Below are 24,794 nucleotides of genomic sequence, written 5' to 3'. Positions count from 1 at the left end.
CAAAGCAATTTGTGATACATTGACTACTCCCTAAATGGATGAAAGTTTCTTCTTGAGAATAATACCTTAATTGGTGTGTACTTCACAACCTCATGATTACAGTGGTTTGCAGTAATTGGGAAGTTAGTAAAATGATCTTTATTGGTACACATTAGATAAACCTCATGTTACAAATCCTGTAATTCAATCATAGTTGAAAAAAGTAGTGGAACACACACACACACACACACACACACACACACACACACACACACACACACACACTACAGCTAGATCTGGTAGTAGGTGAATCGCTCACTGTGTATCTTCATGATCAAATCACAACATTAACAATCAGAAGTTTAGCAGTGCAGCACCAAGAAGTGAGAGCACTGCACTATTATGTGCATGCATGTGCTTTTAAATTACAAGTTTGCATGCAATTATGTAGGTGATGTGGTTAAATGAACAAAGCATTCCTTGTGTCTGTGGGGCCATGTGCTAATGGTGCCATGGAAGCCAATGACCCTAAAACAGTTATGCAACTATCTTGTGTTTACTACCTGGTCAGCTTTTATCTTTTATCTGATCTAGTGGGCAGGTTGCCATGCAGGAATGTTGCGCATGCTCACAACTTGTGTACACATGGAAACATGAGCAAAGACCCTGTGCCCAACCAGACCAGAGATAGAATAACTTTATCTCTGGCCCAACAAGTTGGAAATGCTGCCTCAATTTAATATCTTCTCAAACTTTGCATTCAAGAAAAGAAAACGTTTTTCTTTGGACAATGATAAAGAAAATTGTGAGAAAAAAATGGAAGACAGTCCTCCTGTTGAAGCCCCTAAAGAGGTAATCCCAGAAACACCCTCCTCCCTCCTCCCCTCTCTGACAGTCCCTGCAGTTGAGGAACAGACCTCTCCTAGAAGATTTAGTGCCCTAGCAAAGAAGCCAAGAAAATGTGCCCGAATTGTTAGCTCAGACGAAGAAGAAGAAGGAGAAAGTTCTTCTGAAGTGAATGGGTTATTCAAACGTAGAAAACTCTTCACAACTTCAACACAAGTGAAAGGTGTCTCAGTAAAAGATGCTATAGACGTTGAAGATGTAATGTCCGATTCAGATTCTTCTCCAGATTTGATAAGAAACCGAAAACAGGTCCCTCGACCTAAACGCTCAGTATACATACAGAGTGACAGTGACTCAGATGTACCCTCCAGCAATGATAGACCTCGTGCAATGGAGCTCAAAGAATCATCAGAATGGCTTAGCAGCTCAAGAAGAAAGCTCCAGAAGTTTGCATTTCAGAAAAGCAAGATTACAAACGATTCAGAAGAAATCAAAACGCACAGTGAAGCCGCTAGAAATTGTAAGAAGGTCAAGAAAAGAATATTAATAGAAAGTAGCGATAGCGATGATGATCGTAGTTCATCAAGAACAGTGGACAAGTTGTCGTCAATGGAAACCAAACAAAGTGTACAGTCTTGTGAGACTACTGCTGATGTGGTGGAGTTGACTGATAGTTATCGTGATGAGTACAGTGGGTCAGAATCAGAGGAAGATGGTTATTCCGTCAAACAGAAGAAATCAATCCTCAAGTTTATGAATGATTCCTCCCTGGATGAGCTGTGTGATATTCCACGCTGCTCTGTTACCAAGGCTAAACTGATTGACAAACACCGACCCTTTGAAACCTGGAAGCATTTGGTAAGAGATCATCTTCATGGCTACTATTATTTAATAATCGAGGTCTTTGATAAACTACTTTATTGTGTCCTTTGTGTTTAGTGTACGTATATGCATTAGTAATGTGTGTGTATTTGTACTGTAGGTGGAGGGTCTTGTTGCAAAGAAGGGTCTTAGTGAACAGGTAGGTCTCCCTCCATCTATAATCTAGAGCCTGCTTTGACTGTCCCCCACCCCCAGTTGCTGGAGGGCTGTCTGACACTACTGGCAGAGAGGAAGGTTCTTGTTAGACTACTGGCTCAATGCAGGACCATCTCCACCTCCATCCAAGACAAGTTCTCTCACCTGCAAAACTCAGAGGTACGTATCTCTTTAGCAGCCGAGGGAAAGCTTCTGTATTGTAGCTACTGGTTGTGAAATATCCACTCTATTGTCATTGCTTTTATAGTGTGTGAGTACTACTGGAGATGATGTGGTGTACTCGGCACAACCTGCTGTTATGAACCCAAGGTGAGCAGTCAAGCACTAACAAGTCTATTGCACGTTGCATGTTGTGTGAACTAGTGTAATGGACACTCAGTGTTTAGGGGGTCAGGTGTATAGTGTATAGAGTGAGGTGGCAGTGTTGAGGGGTCAGGTGTATAGTGTATAGAGTGAGGTGGCAGTGTTGAGGGGGTCAGGTGTATAGTGTATAGAGTGAGGTGGCAGTGTTGAGGGGGTCAGGTGTATAGTGTATAGAGTGAGGTGGCAGTGTTGAGGGGGTCAGGTGTATAGTGTATAGAGTGAGGTGGCAGTGTTGAGGGGGTCAGGTGTATATTGTATAGAGTGAGGTGGCAGTGTTGAGGGGTCAGGTGTATAGTGTATAGAGTGAAGTGGTTGTACTTGTTGTCCCTGCATGTGCAGTGTTCAGTTGAAGGAGTATCAATTGCTTGGTCTCAACTGGTTGGTCCTGCTACACTCTCAAGACCTCAATGCAATACTGGCTGATGAAATGGTGAGCCAGTCTCCTAGTGTGTACTCTCCAATGTATGAGGGTTAGGGGAATCAGATGTGTTGTCTAGACCAGCCACAGTTGTGTGTGTATTGGAGTAATTACTGTGTGGCTGTAGTTAGTTCCAGGAAGAGAGCTTGTGTTGACCCCCTTCTATTATTTCGCCCATAATATAAATCAATCTGTGTTTTCTTGTTTTGCGTAAAAATTAAGCATAGCTTACTTACTTTTAATGAGGGTGGTAGTGGGAGTGCCCCCTTCCCCTTTGTAGACTGTTACCACTTCCACTTTGTGAGGGGAAAATAATACTTCTCTACTTTTATAAAGGCATTAAAATGGTCATCAAAGTTTCCTGCGTGTTTTCAGTATTCACATATTGCCTGAGGGCAACACCCAGTCTATTGTGGTTTGTCAATTTTACCACCAGAGTATTATTAAAGCAATGCTCCACACTAATCCAGTGTGTTCAACAGTCTCCTCCCTCCAATGCAGGGTCTTGGTAAGACAGTGGAGGCGATATCGTTCCTGTCCCACCTCTATCAGCTGGGCTCCAGTGGTCACTTCCTTGTCGTGGTCCCCTCCTCCACTCTAGGTACTCACTAGGGAAAGCTCTTCAGATAAGCTCTGTTGTAGGGGATTATTAGAATTGAGCATAATTTCTTTTCGGCCCTGTCATATTCTTTTATATTGTTGATAGTACTATTAATTTTGAATGGTATCTTTCTAAGCTTCCAAAATATAATTGTTGGAAGTGTATCCGCCATTCAAGTAATGGCAGCTGAAAGAGTCCCCGACCCATTAATTAAAAGGGAGTGGTGCAGTTGAGCATCTTTCATAGCCATAACTTTAGTACCGTTGATCCAATGTCAAATTTACGACAGGACCATCATTAATTTTGTCATTTTTTGGCAAGTTATGGTAGTTGAAAGAATCCCCGAACCATAGTAGTAAAGTGCAGTATTAACTAAACACTGCTGACCTTTACCAAGTGGTCTCAGAGTAACATGATTGTATTACAAGACTCTGTACTGTATATGTATTGCAATTTCCACCAGATTGCTTTCCCTTGTAGACAATTGGGTTCGTGAGTTTGAGGTGTGGTGTCCAGCCATGACAGTCATAGCGTACTGGGGTAAGTGCTTGTGTGTACAGTACTGCTCTCACTAGAGCATCATCTACACAGTGTATGGTGTTTGCTCTATGTGAAGGGACTGACTTGTGTACGATTCACTGCAGGTTCCCAACAAGACAGGTCTCAGATGAGATATGAGATCCTTTCCAATCATGATAACTTTGATGTCATCCTCACAACGTATGTACTATCACTAATTTAATATCGTACTCTGGCACTTGTTTAATCCCTGTGGTTCCAACTTTAAGACTGTTTATATTTGTGTTAACCTGACCTACATAGCTGTAGGTACAATGTGTGCATCTGCTGTGAGCATTTCTACACAACTGCTATAGATCTCGTGCACACAGTTGAATCTGTTCACTCAATGCCTCAGTTATGGTCTATCCCTGTGTCCCCATGCAGGTACAATGTGTGTATAGGTCAGGCTGAGGACAGGAAGTTCTTTAGGAAGCTCTCTCTAGACTGTCTCGTACTGGACGAGGGACACATGCTCAAGAACATGAACTCACTGCGATACACACACCTCATGAAAATACAGGTATGCTCACAAACACATAAGTGTGCTTCTGTGCAAGGCTGGTAGTATTGAGCGTGTGCACGTACTTAAAGTGTGTTTGATGTTGTGGAGAGTTAGTAAATATATGCAGTGGGTGATCACATGTACAGACTTGCAGTACTGAAGAGTGTAATGATTATGATGTCTTTGTGCCTGTAATACTTGTGTTAGTTGTACAGTAAGTCTCTGCACTGGCCCTGTCATGCTCAAACCTTGTCCCAGTGACTCACACAATCCTGTGATGGTATTGCTACAGGCTAAGAGGAGACTCCTGCTCACGGGGACTCCACTACAGAACAACCTGCTGGAGCTCATGTCTCTACTCAGTTTCGTTATTCCTTTCAAACAATTCTCTGCTCAAATCAGAAACACCTTCTCTAGAGCTAGGGTGAGTGATTGGATAGGAGGTTGCCCTTGAGTCATTTGGAATGACCAGAACTTGAATTTGGGTTGTCCAAAGCTCTTTTAAAAGATGCTTATAGTGTATTTTTCAGTTCACAAAAGTTTGTAAGCCAAAATTTGCTGCTTTCCCCTGTACAGTTCACAGTTCTTACTACACTGCCCCCCCCCACACACACACTCACACACACACACACACACACACACACACACACACACACACACACACATACACACACACACACACACATTCCACAGAGAGTGGACGAGTCGAGTGCCTACTACCAGGAGCAAGTGAGACAGGCCAAGCAGATCATGACACCCTTTACACTGCGGAGGCTCAAGTCACAAGTGCTGAGTCAGCTCCCGGCCAAGGTGTCCAGTACAGAGCATTGTCAGCTGACAGAGACTCAGTGGACGTTGTACAGGGGCGTGGTGGAGAGGTCACTCAGGGTCAATCAGGGCCGGCATGGTGAGTGCCTGCAGGGGAATGTTGTGTGTTGGGAGATTGTGGCTAGTTTGTGTTGTGGGTTAGTCGTAAGAGAGGCAGTGGGTGTGGTTTCATGTGCAGAGATTGCTTCCGTTCACAGTCCCTCAAACATTGCGTTGTCCTCAATATTGTAGCAGATGGTTGTCAATTGACCTGCTATGTTATCATGCAACTCTTAACATAGTTATTTACTGAGTGTCACTGCTCGTTCAGTTGAAGTAATTAGCCTAGCATATAGCTGGTATTGATGATCAGGTTAGGGATCACCATATTAATAGTTCCCAATGTTTTAATCTCAATCTATCTCACGTAATGTTAACAACACATGCACAGCAAAATCACCCAAATATAAACTTTTTATCTCCCAAATCTTATTGCTCACCACAACTTTCATCAAAATTAACAATAAGACACAAAGAACAAGTTAGGAACTATACAAAAGTAATTACTTCACATTTTCTGTCTGTAGCATCTCCACCCACCACCATCAGTTTGTTCCCAGGGAGGGCAGCAGTGGGACATGATGATCGAGGTGTTGACATTTGAATAATGACAGTCCATAATGTCTCGTTGTACTGATATATGTCCTTCGTGTTATCTCCATTGGAGTCCCACCCACCCACTGCCAGCAGGTGGCCATTGATGGTAACAAGAGAGGAATAGCTAACTGGCAAAGGGGCAATCTTCTTCCATATAGCTGAGCTTGGTTGGGATTGAGTTAGTTGTCTTAATGAGCATTTGTACACTGAATACTTCTCTTGAGCATTATCAGTTCGTGTGTGTATATACACATAGTCTCCACAGATCATTGTTGATGGGCGAGTGGTTGGCACAGGTAGTGAGCTAACAATAGACCATCGCATGTTAGCAGTGTTTAATATCTCGACCGTATTTAATGTTTTTGAATCACACAATCCCCCAGCCACTACAAGTGTGTTGTTGGCGTACACAGCTCCAGGTGTCCACCGTTTGGTTGGCATGGGAGGGAAGTGCTCGACCCATTTGTTGTTAATGTAGCTGTAGAGTTTGTTACTATAGTATTGTGTGTCTGACCGTCCCCCCACAGTTGTGAGCATGTCATCAACACTGACAATAGTGAAGCGGTTGTTAGGGCAAGGTGGTAACTCGTACCACTGATTGTTGCTGAACTCATAGACTTTATTATTTCTGTATGGACTAAAGTATGTCTTGTCTCCAATCACGGCTGATGATGATCCATACCCAATACCATCAGGTGCATCAGGTAGTGACTCTATTGTAACAGGTTTCGTTGGTGTAGCTTGCTCATCTTGCAGTGCGACTTGGTGCATTCGAGTCGATAGATCGTGAGATTCTTCGTTCTTGCTTGCCAACGCTTGTCTCAGTTGAGTGACTTCTCTGTCTCGTTGATCGATGGTTTGTTGGAGGACAGCAGTGTTCTCCTCACTTGATTGCAACTCTTGGTTGAGTCTCCTCAGCTGTCTCTCCCTGGCTTCAGCCTCGTGTTGAAGGGTTGCTTTGTCTTGTTGGAGGGTTTGTATTTCATTAGCTTGTGTATGTAACTGTTCATTGTTTTGTGTAATTATCTCTTGATTTTCTGTTAAAATCCGTTCGTTTATTTGTAGCTGTGTGTCATTTGCTGTTATTTGCTCTCTGAGCATCTGGTGCAGGTCTTGTTGGGAGCTTTCCTGGTATCGTGGTGTCCTCTTGAGAGCATCTAGTGTTTGGCAAAGCTGTTGGGAAGATGGTCGTTCAACATCTCTGTCTTTGAGGCAGCAACGAGCAATCGGCAGTAGAGGGTGGGTGGGCTCAATCAGGCTCAGGTGAGCTTGTCTTCTCTCTAGTTCTGGGATTGCTATTTTAGCCTCAATTGTGCGACCTGGATTTCGTGGATGGGGAACTTGAATATTCTCGAATCGATCTGTTGGGTTTGGAAACTGTCGAGTTGTGGTCTGAACTAGAAGCACACCAAATGAGAAGTTGTCTAGTTTCTCTGTGTACACTGGTGGTTCGTTTAGTGCCTCGGGAGACATGAAGGCTGGTGTTCCCGGGCATGTGGTCATTGTGGCTAGTCGGCTGACGTTTATGTCCCTAAATTTGGACATTCCGAAATCGGTGACTTTGGCTCGAGTGCCTGCAATGAGTAGGACATTGTTGCTGGAGAGGTCGCGATGGATGATCCCATTGGAGTGGAGAAAGGCAAGTGCTTGAGCTATGTCATAGGAGAGGTTGACTTGGATGTGGTAGGGAATGTCTCCAGGTGATGACTCCAGGAAGTGTGTCAGACTCTCGTCCATGAGCTCCATGAGAAGAACTGGTGCATTTGTGTCGGGATCGCGATAGGTCCCCAAGTACTGTACAATGTTGGGATGGTTGATACAACTCAGAAATGCACACTCTGTTTCGAATCTTCTAAACGGGTGTCTATGTTCTTTGCCAGGATCTGGAACAGCTATTTGGAAGAGCACTGGATAGAGTAGCTTGGCAGCACAGAGTAGCTGGTCACACTTGGCTTTACACACTGCCCCGTAGGAGCCAGTACCAAGGGTATCATTCTTGAAGAGTTGAACATTTCTGAATATATACTCTTGTTCATGGTCTTGTCTCTCAGCCATAGCTATTAGGTGTACAGTTTAAGCTAGCTATTAGAAAAGAGGTGAACATGTGCTTGTTGTGTGTATTACACAACCAAAAAGTCCTGATCTGTTCCGTGTCCGTGTACAAGTCCGTACAGTTGTGTGCAATTGAACTTGTACATTTCATCTGGGCAATGATGTGTTATGCAAGTGATACCACAGATATGTGCGGAAGCTGTACAGTTGTGATTCAGCATTGTACATAATCTGGTACAGACATGTAAATATAAGCTAGAGCTAGTGGCTTGGTTGTATATCATTGTATTTACTGTAATTATGATAATTATATAGATCTACAATCATGCAGTTGGCAGAGATAATTATGTATTGACAAGTGCATGCATGAAAAGGATGGTTAAAATAGCTAGAGGACAACTTATAATAATTACTATGATAATGCTAAGTTGCTCTCGTTCTTGTTCGATTGTAAAAGGCTGCGTAGTAATGTTAAGTTAACAACGGACAGTCTTGCTCATTGTATATGGTGAAACCCAACTCGAGCTCCTGTAGGTCGAATTGTCCAGTGTAACATAATTATGTACATGTCAGGAACATGTGTTTACGTGTTCAGTCCGAAGGGTCAAAAGCCTCTCATTTTGGCGAGGTGGAAGGGGGAAGATTCTTCTTCCATTATGGCACAGACCACTATATGCCGTCAATTAAGCAGTTAGAAAGAACAACAGGAGTCCTGCATACACAACCTGAAATATATTGTCAATGGTACATTGTATAATATTATATTCAAAATTGATATTGAACACTTACATTCAAGCAAGAAGTAATTCGTACATGTGTCCATAAACTGCTCCATATACGTTTGCACCAAAACATCCAAGACGGTGATGAATGTATATCGTATTCTTGTATGAGTCTTCACACCATTCTGATTGGTGCCATTGAAAGACAAGGCAATATCTGGCAATATCTCTCAACTTGTTGGTTGAGCCTTGTTTTTAGATAGCATGCAAACAAACATAATTATAGCTTAATCCATGCATGTACAATAAATATTCTTACCTTTCTCAGTGCTCCAGACCTTGCCAAGATGTGTGATGAGACACCAGGCGCTGGTTGTAGAGATTAGTCAACCCAGCAACACACCTAAATAAGTATAACGTAGGTAAACCAACAGCATAAATTATAATACTCACTGTTGAAAATCTCACTCTGGTAATAGCCACTTGAATAGACAAATCTCAATGCTTCTAATGAAAACGAAGCAGTAATATCACCACTTAGGGCTCGTCTATTTGAAAAACTTTCTTCTCCCTCAATATAAATTAAAGGCTTCACACCTGCAACACAAGACGAAGGAAGTGTTACATATCATATACGTACACAGTTTAAACATTAACCTTTCAGTGTTAATTAAAAGTAGCAGTGGGACCGAAGAGACAGCAAGGTCTTCCACAAGGTTGAGCAGTGGGTGCACTTTCATTTTTTTTTTAATGTGTGGGTTGCATTCCTTACCAGGTCTAAGAACCCCTTACATACTTGTCTGCTTTCCAAAATGAAACACACTATATGCAACTCTGAACACCTATATACACACGCAGGGGTAGAGTTTGAAATGTAAAATGTACACGTACACAGGTCTAAATGTATACGTGCATGTAGTGCACTCACTTTTGAAAGTGCGAGCCATTCATAGTTAGTCACATAAGGGGTCACAATAAAAGCAGCCATCTAATAATTGAAATAAATGTATAATCACAAAGTAACAGGGAAGTAGTGGATCATCAATTAACCCCTCGTCTGAATGTTGTCAAAATAATGATGACTTTCAAGCCTAGAAATATATAATATAATTTTGGTCATCAGTGCATACATAGTTATAGACTCACGCGTTTCCACTCTATAGATGACTGAGGTCTAGCTGTCTGGCATCTAGCTGTCTGGCCAGTTGTTCTACCCTACATAAAAATAACCAAAGTATTAAACTCTGGTTGTCTAACAAACCTTCATGTGAGTCTGCACCTTTCCACAGTGTCAACAAGCGTTAATGCCTGCTTCTTAATAGCTACAGTAATAAACAATTTAAATCACTGAATAACAAGCTCTCATTTGCTCACATGCACAGATGTGTAGCAGAGCAGCTCCTTCCTCACTTGTGATACATAGCAGAACATCACATTGGTAATCACGAGTGAAGTACATATTGCACACACATCTTTAACACACATCTGATCCACTTGTATTACAAAACAGATTTCATACGGTTCTGTGCACACATCAGTATAATAAGTGCACCTCTCACAGATGCTAATCATATACGTGGATTTTTGGTTGTGTAGATCAGTGATCATGTGCAGAGTAGATATTCACGACCATATTATATGCATCATTAGTATTATACCACGGAATACCTAACATTGTGGTTCCTTAGCAACAAAACTATTAATAAGCATCTATCTGGCCGTAAATAGTGGTGTTAGTAGGTTAGTACAATGGTTCCAAGGAATGGTTCCGAGGGCTTGGTTTTCACTGTGTATTGTGTATCTGTGCATTATTAGTAAAATGTTTTTGCGAGCATCAAATCATAAGCGAATTTTGCGTGTATTGATAAAATAATATCGTAAACCCCTATAACTGGTACAATACTATCCTTGCCAGAACGCAGTAGTTAGATTTTCTGCTGATTTGGCTCATTCGCAAAGATTTTCATGCTACAGTGTTTGTGCCCCCATACTGAGCACCCCCTCTCCACTATAGGTGATGAGCTCAACAAGAGGATGGACGTGATGGTAGACCTTCGCAAGGCCACCAACCATCCCCTACTCCTGAGACACCACTACACTGACCACACCCTACACTGCATGGTGAGGGCCATCCTAAAGGAGCCCAGTCACAGAGATGCTGCTCCCAACCTCGTGTGGGAGGATATGAGTGTAATGTCAGACTTTGAGCTGCACAACCTCTGCACACTGTACAAGGTGTGTGTGTGTGTGTGTGTGTGTGTGTGTGTGTGTGTGTGTGTGTGTGTGTGTGTGTGTGTGTGTGTGTGTGTGTGTGTGTGTGTGTGTGTGTGTGTGTGTGTGTGTGTGTGTGTGTGTGTGTGTGTGTGCATGCGTGCGTGCGTGAGTGTGTGGGCGTGTGTGTGTGTGTGTGTGTTTGTGTGTGTGTGTGTTTATTGTATAGGATAATGGAGGTCAATGACTGTGTTTGTGGATTGCAGAGTTTATGTATTTAGTAGCTCACTATGTGTGTACACAATGCAGTACTGTTGGTCATTATTAGGAGGTGTGGTCACATGTTATGTAATGCACATGTACACACATACGTAGTCACTATCAGAATACGCTCTACCCGGGAGCTTGGTGGGAATGTCTGGAAAATGTGAATTCCTGTCAAAAAAATTGTCACAACTGAAAAAGAATGTGAGTACATAAATAACATTTTTTATTGCTAACAGTATTTTTCCCGACTAGGGTGATCGTGTGTTGGTGTTCAGTCAGTTTACAATGATGCTTGACATTCTTGAGGTGTTTCTACAGCAACAAGGCCACGCCCACCTCCGACTGGACGGCCAGACACCCGTCACTGAGAGGTGAGTTGGTGCTCACTGTGTAGCTGACATGCAAGAGTGTATAACAGGCTATCCAATACAGTATAGCGGGAAGTACTATAGTTTTACAATGTGTGTGTGCGTGTGTGCATGTGTGATATCGTAAGTATTGAGTGCTTTGATTGCAGGCAGGGGCTAATAGACCAGTTCAATGAACAGGAGAGCATCTTCGTGTTCCTACTATCAACAAGGGCTGGTGAGTTGATGGTGACCTGTACACACTAGTCTAGCGTAACTGAGCCTGTCCATTATCTGTACAGTAGCTAATGTCTGACTAGACAGATCTCATGGTATTCACTGATGAACTTTTCTTCTAGTGATGTAGAACGCCCACACACTTGTACAGACTCATTGAGAAGCTTGTGCTGTACATTATTGCAGTGACTGTATTGTGTTCCCATGCATGCAGGGGGTCTTGGCATCAACCTCACCTCAGCCAATGTGGTCATCATCCATGATATAGACTTTAACCCCTACAACGACAAGCAAGCCGAGGACCGTTGTCACAGGGTCGGCCAGACAAGGTGCATGGGCTTAAACTAGATCTTCTACATGTTCATACTCTCTCATTCATTTTGTATGCCCCCTCCATACATGCATGCAGGGATGTAACGGTGCTGAGGCTGGTGGGTAGTGGGACAGTGGAAGAGGACATCCTCCAGTGTGCACAGAGCAAGCTGCGACTGGAGCACGACCTCACAGCCTCCACTGACCACGGTGAGGGACGAGGGCATGGTCACAATATTGACACTGTGTTTACACTGTATGGGGAGTTGCATCTAAACAGCTTTGGTGAATGTAATTATTGATGGCTGCACACAGTGTACACTATAACAGTATTGTATGGCAGGGTGTCATACAGGATTTTGAAGTAGAGGGGGAAAATAAGAAAAGTGACCAGAAAATTTTGAAGAAAAAAAGGTCAAGTGTTTCAATACCCTGATAGTATGTAAAATTGCCAGCTATGGACACTCATGCAGTCATACAACTAGTAACACATTTTAGGGGGGGGGGCTAAGGAGGGATATCCCCCTTTCCCCTGTATGACACTCTGTATTGTAGCTAGCTGAGGTGTTATTTTCGTTATGTCAAAAGTTTATCATAGCAGATTGCCTGTGCATGAACTAATTCTTCTCCATGTACATGTATGTCTGTTACTGACGTACACAGTATTTGATTGACTGTACTCCTATTACATTTACTGTTCTTTACTGTTTCCTTCTCTAGATGATAAATTGGACGTGACTGGTCTCCTACAGAAGGCTCTAGCAAGATCTCAAACTATGAACCTCCCAACCTAACACTATTGAGTATACTTCTCATCTATTATCATATCAGTGTTGTGTTTTATTGTCAGTGAGAATATGTGATTTTGTAACTATTATTCCAAGCAAATCAGATCAGTTTTTATTGTACAGAATATTATATCCCGTTGCTACGTTGTTGCCAAGTGCAATATGAAGCATATTGCACTGCTGAAAGTCATATTGCACTGACCGCAAAGTCATATTGCACTGACCGCAAAACGCCCCTCTGGCAATTAGACAGACAATTAAATTAAAATTAAATTAATACGCATGAGAAATAACAAGTATCAAAGTATGTCCAGCCATGCAGGAATGAATATTCAGCACTGCTGGAGTTTCTTCTTGCAACCGTGCAGGTTTTAAAATTGTCCAAGATTTATTTTGTGGAAGATTCTGTGTTCCTAGATCGACCTAGTCCTCGACATCGTGATGCATGTCAATTCTGCTTCACCGTAGCACTAGAAGTGGCTCTTTTTGCTGGGGGCATGAGCTGTTTTGCAGCAGTGTAGAAGCGAGCTTTCTTGGCTTGGTTATGAGGCCGAGCGTAGACCAGCAGCTAGTATTCACTGAGTAGTGGGGTGGGGCTGTTTCTTTGCAGCAGTAAGTGGGGCGGGGCTGTTTTGCAGCACCAGAAGTGGGGTGGGGCTGTTTTGCAGATTTCAGTTAAAACTCCAACAATTTTGTATCAAGCCATTCGTCGGTCATGCCAATCTTATACGCTGCAGATACTGGCGTCTAGAAGAGAGAAGAGATGGAGCTGTGTCTAGAGTTGTCTCTGTCTTTTTTTGTGCTGTTTATATTGTGTTACTAGGACAGTGTTATGTTGCTATGCCCTCGGGATATAAACTAGTTATAACACGTGCACTCGGGCTGCATGGCATATATTGCACTCAGCCCTCGGGGCTGGCGCCCTCGTGCTTCAGTGCAATATATTCCATACATCCCTTGTGCCCGTGTTATAACTATAACTTAATTTCAATGAAACCACACAATCATAATGGATCATTGATTATTGAAATGCATGATTGCATCCCCATGCATGCATAGTTATACTTGAGAGTGCATCTCCATACACCACTTGTACTTGAAATACACAGATGACATCTTAAAAAATCCACCAGGAGGCTTGAAAGGTAGGAAACTCAATCAGAAGTGCGCATGCACCTAGAAGTAAGAAGTATCATAGGCCAAGGTTATGCATGAATTGATGTGGTCAAATGAACAACTTATTTCACCTTTGTGTTTACTTTCTGGTCAGCTTTTATCTTTTATCTGATCTAGTGGGCAGGCTTTTACACATCATGAGCAAAGACCTTTGCCCAACCTTTATAATCAAGTCAATGGACAATGAGAAGAAAATGTGAGTCCTCCTGTGGAAACCTCAAAAGAGGTAATCCCAGAAACCCCCTCCTCCCTCCTCCCCTCTCTGACAGTCCCTGCAGTTGAGGAACAGACCTCTCCTAGAAGATTTAGTGCCCTAACAAAGAAGCCAAGAAAATGTGCCCGAATTGTTAGCTCAGACGAAGAAGATGGAGAAAGTTCTTCTGAAGTGAATGGATTATTCAAACGTAGAAAACTCTTCACAACTTCAACACAAGTGAAAGGTGTCTCAGTAAAAGATGCTATAGACGTTGAAGATGTAATATCCGATTCAGATTCTTCTCCAGATTTGATAAGAAACCGAAAACAGGTCCCTCGACCTAGACGCTCAGTGTACATACAGAGCGACAGTGACTCAGATGTACCCTCCAGCAATGATAGACGTCGTGCAATGGAGCTCAAAGAATCATCAGAATGGCTTAGCAACTCAAGAAGAAAGCTCCAGAAAATTGCATTTCAGAAAAGCAAGATTACAAACGATTTAGAAGAAATTAAAATGCACAGTGAAGCCGCTAGAAACTGTAAGAAGGTCAAGAAAAGAATATTAATAGAAAGTAGCGATAGCGATGATGATCGTAGTTCATCAAAAACAAAGTTGTCGTCAATGGAAACCAAACAAAGTGTACAGTCTTGTGACACTACTGCTGATGTGGTGGATTTGACTGATAGTTATCGTGATGAGTACAGTGGGTCAGAATCAGAGGAAGATGGTTATTCCGTCAAACAGAAGAAGTCAATCCTCAAGTTTATGAATGATTCCTCCCTGGATGAGCTGTGTGATATTCCACGCTGCTCTCTTACCAAGGCTAAACTGATTGACAAACACCGACCCTTTGAAACCTGGAAGCATTTGGTAAGAGATCATCTTCATGGCTACTATTATTTAATAATCGAGGTCTTTGATAAACTACTTTATTGTGTCCTTTGTGTTTAGTGTACGTATATGCATTAGTAATGTGTGTGTGTATTTGTACTGTAGGTGGAGGGTCTTGTTGCAAAGAAGGGTCTTAGTGAACAGGTAGGTCTCCCTCCATCTATAATCTAGAGCCTGCTTTGACTGTCCCCCACCCCCAGTTGCTGGAGGGCTGTCTGGCACTACTGGCAGAGAGGAAGGTTCTTGTTAGACTACTGGCTCAATGCAGGACCATCTCCACCTCCATCCAAGACAAGTTCTCTCACCTGCAAAACTCAGAGGTACGTATCTTTAGCAGCCGAGGGAAAGCTTCTGTATTGTAGCTACTGGTTGTGAAATATCCACTCTATTGTCATTGCTTTTATAGTGTGTGAGTACTACTGGAGATGATGTGGTGTACTCGGCACAACCTGCTGTTATGAACCCAAGGTGAGCAGTCAAGCACTAGAAAATCTTTGCAAGTTGCATGGTGTATGAAATAGTGTAATGGACACTCAGTGTTCAGGGTCAGGTATATAGTGTATAGAGTGAGGTGGCAGTGTTGAGGGGGTCAGGTGTATAGTGTGTAGAGTGAGGTGGCAGTGTTGAGGGGGTCAGGTGTATATAGTGTATAGAGTGAGGTGGCAGTGTTGAGGGGGTCAGGTGTATAGTGTATAGAGTGAGGTGGCAGTGTTGAGGGGGTCAGGTGTATAGTGTATAGAGTGAGGTGGCAGTGTTCAGGGGGTCAGGTGTATAGAGTGAGGTGGCAGTGTTGAGGGGGTCAGGTGTATAGTGTATAGAGTGAGGTGGCAGTGTTGAGGGGGTCAGGTGTATAGTGTATAGATAGAGTGAGGTGGCAGTGTTGAGGGGGTCAGGTGTATAGTGTATAGAGTGAGGTGGCAGTGTTCAGGGGGTCAGGTGTATAGTGTATAGAGTGAGGTGGCAGTGTTGAGGGGTCAGGTGTATAGTGTATAGAGTGAGGTGGCAGTGTTGAGGGGGTCAGGTGTATAGTGTATAGAGTGAGGTGGCAGTGTTGAGGGGGTCAGGTGTATAGTGTATAGAGTGAGGTGGCAGTGTTGAGGGGTCAGGTGTATAGTGTATAGAGTGAGGTGGCAGTGTTGAGGGGGTCAGGTGTATAGTGTATAGAGTGAGGTGGCAGTGTTGAGGGGGTCAGGTGTATAGTGTATAGAGTGAGGTGGCAGTGTTGAGGGGGTCAGGTGTATAGTGTATAGAGTGAGGTGGCAGTGTTGAGGGGGTCAGGTGTATAGTGTATAGAGTGAGGTGGCAGTGTTGAGGGGGTCAGGTGTATAGTGTATAGAGTGAGGTGGCAGTGTTGAGGGGGTCAGGTGTATAGTGTATAGAGTGAGGTGGCAGTGTTGAGGGGGTCAGGTGTATAGTGTATAGAGTGAGGTGGCAGTGTTGAGGGGGTCAGGTGTATAGTGTATAGAGTGAGGTGGCAGTGTTGAGGGGTCAGGTGTATAGTGTATGGAGTGAGGTGGCAGTGTTGAGGGGGTCAGGTGTATAGTGTATAGAGTGAGGTGGCAGTGTTGAGGGGGTCAGGTGTATAGTGTATAGAGTGAGGTGGCAGTGTTGAGGGGGTCAGGTGTATAGTGTATAGAGTGAAGTGGTTGTACTTGTTGTCCCTGCATGTGCAGTGTTCAGTTGAAGGAGTATCAATTGCTTGGTCTCAACTGGTTGGTCCTGCTACACTCTCAAGACCTCAATGCAATACTGGCTGATGAAATGGTGAGCCAGTCTCCTAGTGTGTACTCTCCAATGCATGAGGGTTAGGGGAAATCAGAATGTGTTGTCTAGACCAGCCACAGTTGTGTGTGTATTGGAGTAATTACTGTGTGGCTGTAGTTAGTTCCAGGAAGAGAGCTTTGTTGACCCCCTTCTAATTATTTCCGCCCATATAAATCAATCCGTGTTTTCTTGTTGTGTTTTCTTGTTTTGCGTACAAATTAAGCACAGCTTACTTACTTTTAATGAGGGTGGTAGTGGGAGTGCCCCTTCCCCTTTGTAGACTGTTACCACTTCCACTTTGTGAGGGAAAATAATACTTCTCTACTTTTATATAATGGTCATCAAAGTTTCCTGGTGAGTTTTCAATTTCCTTGGGTATTCACACATTGCCTGAGGGCAACACCCAGTCTATTGTGGTTTGTCAATGTTGCCACCAGATTTGCTAGCAAAGCAATGCTCCACACTAATCCAATGTGTGTAACAGTCTCCTCCCTCCAATGCAGGGTCTTGGTAAGACAGTAGAGGCGATATCGTTCCTGTCCCACCTCTATCAGCTGGGCTCCAGTGGTCACTTCCTTGTCGTGGTCCCCTCCTCCACTCTAGGTACTCACTAGGGAAAGCTCTTCAGATAAGCTCTGTTGTACGGGATTATTAGAATTTATTTTCGGCCCTATCATCTAATCTAACGCTTTTATCTCTCACAATTTTGGGTAAGCTTTCATAAAATTGTTCAATTGGATCCACAGAATTCAAGTAATGGCAACTGAAAGAGGAGTCCCTGATCCATTAATTAAACGGGGAGAGGGGAGAGGGGAGAGAGGAGAGGGGAGAGGGGTGGTGTAGTTGACCATCTTTCAACATCCATAGTAGTAAAGTGCAGTATTAACTAAACACTGCTGACCTTTACCAAGTGATCTCAGAGTAACATGATTGTATTACAAGACTCTGTACTGTATATGTATTGCAATTTTCACCAGATTGCTTTCCCTTGTAGACAATTGGGTTCGTGAGTTTGAGGTGTGGTGTCCAGCCATGACAGTCATAGCGTACTGGGGTGAGTGCTTGTGTGTACAGTACTGCTCTCACTAGAGCATGTCATCTACACAGTGTATGGTGTTTGCTCTATGTGAAGGGACTGACTTGTGTATGATTCACTGCAGGTTCCCAACAGGACAGGTCTCAGATGAGATATGAGATTCTTTCCAATCGTGATAACTTTGATGTCATCCTCACAACGTATGTACTGTCACTAATTTAATATTGTACTCTGGCACTTGTTTAATCCCCGTGGTTCTAACTTTAAGACTGTTGACATTTGTGTTAACCTGACCTACATAGCTGTAGGTACAATGTGTGCATCTGCTGTGAGCATTTCTACACAACTGCTATAGATCTCATGCACACAGTTGAATCTGTTCACTCAATGCCTCAGTTATGGTCTATCCCTGTGTCCCCATGCAGGTACAATGTGTGTATAGGTCAGGCTGAGGACAGGAAGTTCTTTAGGAAGCTCTCTCTAGACTGTCTCGTACTGGACGAGGGACACATGCTCAAGAACATGAACTCACTGCGATACACACACCTCATGAAAATACAGGTATGATCACAAACACAGAGTGTGCTTCTGTGCAAGGCTTGTAGTATTGAGCGTGTGTGCACGTACTTAAAGTGTGTTTGATGTTGATGTATTTTATAGTAAATATATGCAGTGGGTGATCACATGTACAGACTTGCAGTACTGAAGAGTGTAATGATTATGATGTCTTTGTGCCTGTAGTGCTTGTGTTAGTTGTACAGTAAGTCTCTGCACTGGCCCTGTCATGCTCAAACCTTGTCCCAGTGACTCACACAATCCTGTGGTGGTATTGCTACAGGCGAAGAGGAGACTCCTGCTCACGGAGACTCCACTACAGAACAACCTGCTGGAGCTCATGTCTCTACTCAGTTTCGTTATTCCGTTCTCTGCTCAAATCAGAAACACCTTCTCTAGAGCTAGGGTGAGTGATTGGATAGGAGGTTGCCCTTGAGTCATTTGGAATGACCAGAACTTGAATTTAGGTTGTCCAAAGCTCTTTTAAAAGATGCTTTATAGTGTGTTTTTCAGTTCACAAAAGTTTGTAAGCCAAAATTTGTTGCTTTCCCCTGTACAGTTCACAGTTCTTACTATACCCTGCCCCCCTTACCCACCCACACACCCACACACCCACACCCACACACACACACACACTGCACCCCTCCCCCCCACACACACACACACACACACATCCCACAGAGAGTGGACGAGTTGAGTGCCTACTACCAGGAGCAAGTGAGACAGGCCAAGCAGATCATGACACCCTTCACACTGCGGAGGCTCAAGTCACAAGTGCTGAGTCAGCTCCCGGCCAAGGTGTCCAGTACGGAGCATTGTCAGCTGACGGAGACTCAATAGACGTTGTACAGGGGTGTGGTGGAGAGGTCACTCAGGGTCAATCAGGGCCGACATGGTGAGTGCCTGCAGGGGAATGTTGTGTGTTGGGAGATTGTGGCTAGTTTGTGTTGTGGGTTAGTCGTAAGAGAGGCAGTGGGTGTGGTTTCATGTGCAGAGATTGCTTCTGTTCACAGACCCTCAAACATTGTGTTGTCCTCAATATTGTAGCAGATGGTTGTCAATTGACCTGCTATGTTATCATGCAACTCTTAACATAGTTATTTACTGAGTGTCACTGCTCGTTCAGTTGAAGTAATTAGCCTAGCGTATAGCTGGTATTGATGATCAGGTTAGGGATCACCATATTAATAGTTCCCAATGTTTTAATCTCAATCTATCTCACGTAATGTTAACAACACATGCACAGCAAAATCACCAAAATATAAACTTTTTATCTCCCAAATCTATATTGCTCACCACAACTTTCATCAAAATTAACAATAAGACACAAAGAACAAGTTAGGAACTATACAAAAGTAATTACTTCACATTTTCTGTCTGCACCAACTCCACCCACCACCATCAGTTTGTTCCCAAGGAGGGCAGCAGTGAGGCATGCTGCTCGAGGTGTTGACATTTGACTGATGACAGTCCATGATGTCTCGTTGTACTGATATATGTCCTTCGTGTTATCTCCATTGGAGTCCCGCCCACCCACTGCCAGCAGGTGGCCATTGATGGTAACAAGAGTGGACCAGCTAACTGGCAAAGGGGCAATCTTCTCCCATATAGCTGAGATTGGCTGGGATTGAGTTAGTTGTCTTAATGAGCATTTGTACACTGAATACTTCACTTGATTGTGTGGGTGTATGTACACATAGTCTCCACAGATCGTTGTTGATGATTGATTGGTTGGCACAGGTAGTGAGCTAACAATAAACCATCGCATGTTAGCAGTATTTAATATCTCAACAGTATTTAAATGTTTTGCATGACTATATCCTCCTACCACTACAAGTGTGTTGTTAGCGTACACAGCTCCAGGTGTCCACCGTTTGGTTGGCATGGGAGGGAAGTGTTCGACCCATTTGTTGTTAATGTAGCTGTAGAGTTTGTTACTATACTGTTGTGTGTCTGAATATCCCCCCACAGTTGTGAGCATGTCATTAACACTGACAATAGTGAAGTACAGGTTAGGGCAAGGTGGTAACTCGTACCACTGATTGTTGCTGAACTCATGAACAGTTTTACTTCCGTGTGGACTAAAGTATGCCTTGTCTCCAATCACGGCTGATGATGATCTATACCCAATACCATCAGGTGCATCAGGTAGTGACTCTATTGTAACAGGTTTCATTGGTGTAGCTTGCTCATCTTGCAGTGCGACTTGGTGCATTCGAGTCGATAGATTGTGAGATTCCTCGTTCTTGCTTGCCAACACTTGTCTCAGCTGAGTCACTTCTCTGTCTCGTTGATCGATGGCTTGTTGGAGGGCAGCAGTGTTCTCCTCACTTGATTGCAACTCTTGGTTGAGTCTCCTCAGCTGTCTCTCTCTGGCTTCAGCCTCATGTTGAAGGGTTTGGTTTTCTTGTGTTGCTTGGCCTAGTCTTGTAGTGAGTTCACCAATTTCAATATTTTGTGTGTGTAACTGTTCATTGTTTTGTATTGTTGTCTCTCGATTTTCTTGTAGCTGTGTGTCTTTTTCCATTATAATCTGTTCATTTGCTTGTAGTTGGTTGTCTTTAGCTGTTATTTGTTCATCTTTCTCTCTGAGCATCTGGTGCAGGTCTTGTTGGGAGCTTTCTTGGTACCGTGGTGTCCTCTTGAGAGCATCCAGTGTTTGGCAAAGCTGTTGGGAAGATGGTCGTTTATCATCTCTGTCTTTGAGGCAGTGACGAGCAATCGGCAGTAGAGGGTGGGTGGGCTCAATCAGGCTCATGTGAGCTTGTCTTCTCTCTAGTTCTGGGATTGCTATTTTAGCCTCAATTGTGCGACCTGGGTTTCGTGGATGGGGAACTTGAATATTCTCGAATCGATCTGTTGGCTTTGGAAACTGTCGAGTTGTGGTCTGAACTACAAGCACACCAAATGAGAAGTTGTCTAGTTTCTCTGTGTACACTGGTGGTTCGTTTAGTGCCTCAGGAGACATGAAGGCTGGTGTTCCCGGGCATTTGGTCATTGTGGCTAGTCGGCTGACATTTATGTCCCTGAATTTGGACATCCCGAAATCGGTGACTTTGGCTCGAGTGCCTGCAATTAGTAGGACATTGTTGCTGGAGAGGTCGCGATGGATGATTCCATTGGAGTGGAGAAAGGCAAGTGCTTGAGCTATGTCATAGGAGAGGTTGACTTGGATGTGGTAGGGAATGTCTCCAGGTGATGACTCCAGGAAGTGTGTCAGACTCTCGTCCATGAGCTCCATGAGAAGAACTGGTGCATTTGTGTCGGGATCGCGATAGGTCCCCAAGTACTGTACAATGTTGGGGTGGTTGATACGACTCAGAAATGCACACTCTGTTTCGAATCTTCTAAACGGGTGTCTATGTTCTTTGCCAGGATCTGGAACAGCTATTTGGAAGAGCACTGGATAGAGTAGCTTGGCAGCACAGAGTAGCTGGTCACACTTGGCTTTACACACTGCCCCGTAGGAGCCAGTACCAAGGGTATCATTCTTGAAGAGTTGAACATTTCTGAATATGTACTCTTGTTCACGGTCTTGTCTCTCAGCCATAGCTAGTGCTTGTTAATAGCAAAGTATAGGTGTACGGTTTAAGCTAGCTAGAAAAGGGGTGATCATGTGCTTGTGTGTGTGTGATCATGTGCAGAGTAGATATTCACGACGCATCATTTGTATAATACCACGGAATACCTAACATTGTGGTTTCTTAGCAACAAAACTAATTGATAAGCGGCTGTAAGTAGTGCTGTTAGTAGGTTAGTGCAGTAGTTCCAAGGGCTTGTGTATTGTATATCTGTGCATTGTACCGTATTAGTAGAATGTTTTACGAGCATCATATCATAAGCGAACTTTGTGTGTATTGATAAAATAATATCATAAACCCCTATAACTGGTACAATACTATCCTTGCCAGAACGCAGTAGTTAGATTTTCTGCTGATTTGGCTCATTCGTAAAGATTTTTATGCTACAGTGTTTGTGCCCCGTACTGAGCACCCCCTCTCCACTACAGGTGATGAGCTCAACAAGAGGATGGACGTGATGGTAGACCTTCGCAAGGCCACCAACCATCCCCTACTCCTGAGACATCACTACACTGACCACACCCTACACTGCATGGTGAGGGCCATCCTAAAGGAGCCCAGTCACAGAGATGCTGCTCCCAACCTTGTGTGGGAGGATATGAGTGTAATGTCAGACTTTGAGCTGCACAACCTCTGCACACTGTACAAGGTGTGTGTGTGTGTGTGTGTGGGTGTGGGTGTGGGTGTGTGTGTGTGTGTGTGTGTGTGTGTGTGTGTGTTTATTGTATAGGATAATGGAGGTCAGTGACTGTGTTTGTGGATTGCAGAGTTTATGTATTTAGTAGCTCACTATGTGTGTACACAATGCAGTACTGTTGGTCATTATTAGGAGGTGTGGTCACATGTTATGTAATGCACATGTACACACATACGTAGTCACTATCAGAATACGCTCTACCCGGGAGCTTGGTGGGAATGTCAGGAAAATGTGAATTCCTGTCAAAAAAATTATCACAACTGAAAAAGAATGTGAGTACATAAATAACATTTTTATTGCCAACATTTATTGTAGTATTTTTCCCGACTAGGGTGATCGTGTGTTGGTGTTCAGTCAGTTTACAATGATGCTCGACATTCTTGAGGTGTTTCTACAGCAACAAGGCCACGCCCACCTCCGACTGGACGGCCAGACACCCGTCACTGAGAGGTGAGTTGGTGCCCACTTTGTAGTTGACATGCAAGAGTGTATAACAGGCTATGCCAATACAGTATAGTGGGAAGTACTATAGTTTTACAATGTGTGTGTGTGCGTGTGTGCATGTGTGATATCGTACGTATTGAGTGCTTTGATTGCAGGCAGGGGCTAATAGACCAGTTCAATGAACAGGAGAGCATCTTCGTGTTCCTACTATCAACAAGGGCTGGTGAGTTGATGGTGACCTGTACACACTAGTCTAGCGTAACTGAGCCTGTCCATTATCTGTACAGTAGCTAATGTCTGACTAGACACATCTCATGGTCTTCACTGGTGAACTTTTCTTCTAGTGATGTAGAACGCCCACACACTTGTACAGACTCATTGAGAAGCTTGTACTGTACATTATTGTAGTGACTGTATTGTTCCCATGCATGCAGGGGGTCTTGGCATCAACCTCACCTCAGCCAATGTGGTCATCATCCATGATATAGACTTTAACCCCTACAACGACAAGCAGGCCGAGGACCGTTGTCACAGGGTCGGCCAGACCAGGTGCATGGGCTTAAACTAGATCCTCTACATGTTCATACTCTCTCATTCATTTTGTATGCCCCCTCCATACATGCATGCAGGGATGTGACGGTGCTGAGGCTGGTGGGTGGTGGGACAGTGGAAGAGGACATCCTCCAGTGTGCACAGAGCAAGCTGCGACTGGAGCACGACCTCACAGCCTCCACTGACCACGGTGAGGGACGAGGGCATGGTCACAATATTGACACTGTGTTTACACTGTGTGGGGAGTTGCATCTAAACGGCTTTGGTGAATGTAATTATTGATGGCTGCACACAGTGTACACTATAACAGTATTGTATGGCAGGGTGTCATACAGGATTTTGAAGTAGAGGGGGAAAATAAGAAAAGTGACCAGAAAATTTTGAAGAAAAAAGTCAACTGTTTCAATACGTATGTAAAATTGCCAGCTATGGACACTCATGCAGCCATGCAACTAGTAACACATTTTAGGGGGGGGGGGGTTGGGGCTAAGGAGGGATATCCCCCTTTCCCCTGTATGACACTCTGTATTGTAGCTAGCTGAGGTGTTATTTTCGTTATGTCAAAAGTTTATCATAGCAGATTGCCTGTGCATGAACTAATTCTTCTCCATGTACATGTATGTCTGTTACTGATACCTAGTTAACTAACGTACACAGTATTTGATTGACTGTACTCCTATTACATTTACTGTTCTTTACTGTTTCCTTCTCTAGATGATAAATTGGACGTGACTGGTCTCCTACAGAAGGCTCTAGCAAGATCTCAAACTATGAACCTCCCAACCTAACACTATTGAGTATACTTCTCATCTATTATCAGATCAGTGTTGTGTTTTATTGTCAGTGAGAATATGTGATTTTGTAACTATTATTCCAAGCAAATCAAATCAGTTTTTATTGTACAATATATTTGAAACCACACAATCATAACAGATTATGACGATTATGGATTGCATGATTGCATCCCCATGCATGCATAGTTATACTTGAGAGTGCATCTCCATACACCACTGGTACTTGAAATGCACAGAGGACATCTTAAAAAATCCACCAGGAGGCTTGAAAGGTAGGAAACTCAATCAGAAGTGCGCATGCACCTAGAAGTAAAAAGTATCATAGGCCAAGGTATTGATGTGGTCAAATGAACAACTTATTTCACCTTTGTGTTTACTTTCTGGTCAGCTTTTATCT

General features: G+C 43.5%; 4 protein-coding genes across 6 annotated transcripts; 2 read left to right on the top strand and 2 right to left on the bottom strand.

Annotated features, from left to right (window-relative positions):
• The first annotated feature begins 609 nt into the window (after positions 1 to 609).
• Positions 610 to 12,783, top strand: LOC135350520 (SWI/SNF-related matrix-associated actin-dependent regulator of chromatin subfamily A containing DEAD/H box 1-like). 3 transcript variants are annotated; one of them, XM_064549334.1, is made up of 19 exons: positions 610 to 656; positions 694 to 1,683; positions 1,808 to 1,846; positions 1,903 to 2,022; positions 2,111 to 2,172; positions 2,566 to 2,656; positions 3,146 to 3,245; positions 3,726 to 3,785; positions 3,890 to 3,965; positions 4,191 to 4,326; positions 4,601 to 4,732; positions 5,002 to 5,215; positions 10,561 to 10,781; positions 11,133 to 11,225; positions 11,277 to 11,395; positions 11,542 to 11,609; positions 11,823 to 11,937; positions 12,018 to 12,130; positions 12,641 to 12,783. In XM_064549334.1, exons 1-19 carry the CDS (start codon positions 633 to 635, stop codon positions 12,712 to 12,714), a joined length of 2,847 nt encoding a protein of 948 aa, XP_064405404.1. In that variant the 5' UTR covers positions 610 to 632; the 3' UTR covers positions 12,715 to 12,783. The 3 variants fall into 3 exon arrangements, with proteins under 3 accessions (XP_064405404.1, XP_064405406.1, XP_064405405.1); XM_064549336.1 differs by lacking the exon at positions 4,601 to 4,732; XM_064549335.1 differs by lacking the exon at positions 11,133 to 11,225.
• LOC135350533 (probable serine/threonine-protein kinase kinX) lies at positions 5,622 to 7,927 on the bottom strand. Its single transcript, XM_064549358.1, has one exon. The coding sequence runs from the start codon at positions 7,825 to 7,827 to the stop codon at positions 5,665 to 5,667; it is 2,163 nt and encodes a 720-aa protein (XP_064405428.1). The 5' UTR covers positions 7,828 to 7,927; the 3' UTR covers positions 5,622 to 5,664.
• Positions 12,784 to 12,870: 87 nt separating the features above from the next.
• Positions 12,871 to 24,537, top strand: LOC135349843 (SWI/SNF-related matrix-associated actin-dependent regulator of chromatin subfamily A containing DEAD/H box 1-like). Its single transcript, XM_064548470.1, has 19 exons — positions 12,871 to 13,853; positions 14,002 to 14,953; positions 15,080 to 15,118; positions 15,175 to 15,294; positions 15,381 to 15,442; positions 16,648 to 16,738; positions 17,242 to 17,341; positions 17,733 to 17,792; positions 17,899 to 17,974; positions 18,200 to 18,335; positions 18,613 to 18,735; positions 19,011 to 19,167; positions 22,339 to 22,559; positions 22,787 to 22,879; positions 22,939 to 23,057; positions 23,207 to 23,274; positions 23,486 to 23,600; positions 23,681 to 23,793; positions 24,318 to 24,537. The coding sequence occupies exons 2-19, from the start codon at positions 14,492 to 14,494 to the stop codon at positions 24,389 to 24,391; spliced, it is 2,229 nt and encodes a 742-aa protein (XP_064404540.1). The 5' UTR covers positions 12,871 to 13,853; positions 14,002 to 14,491; the 3' UTR covers positions 24,392 to 24,537.
• LOC135350530 (probable serine/threonine-protein kinase kinY) lies at positions 19,581 to 22,025 on the bottom strand. Its single transcript, XM_064549355.1, has one exon. It carries the CDS (start codon positions 21,877 to 21,879, stop codon positions 19,675 to 19,677), a length of 2,205 nt encoding a protein of 734 aa, XP_064405425.1. The 5' UTR covers positions 21,880 to 22,025; the 3' UTR covers positions 19,581 to 19,674.
• Positions 24,538 to 24,794: the final 257 nt, after the last annotated feature.

The sequence above is a fragment of the Halichondria panicea genome, chromosome 16 (genome assembly GCF_963675165.1).
Source record: "Halichondria panicea chromosome 16, odHalPani1.1, whole genome shotgun sequence".
Lineage (NCBI taxonomy): Eukaryota > Metazoa > Porifera > Demospongiae > Suberitida > Halichondriidae > Halichondria > Halichondria panicea.
The sequence above is the reverse complement of the archived record's forward strand: the minus strand, read 5'-3'. Positions and strand labels throughout refer to the sequence as shown.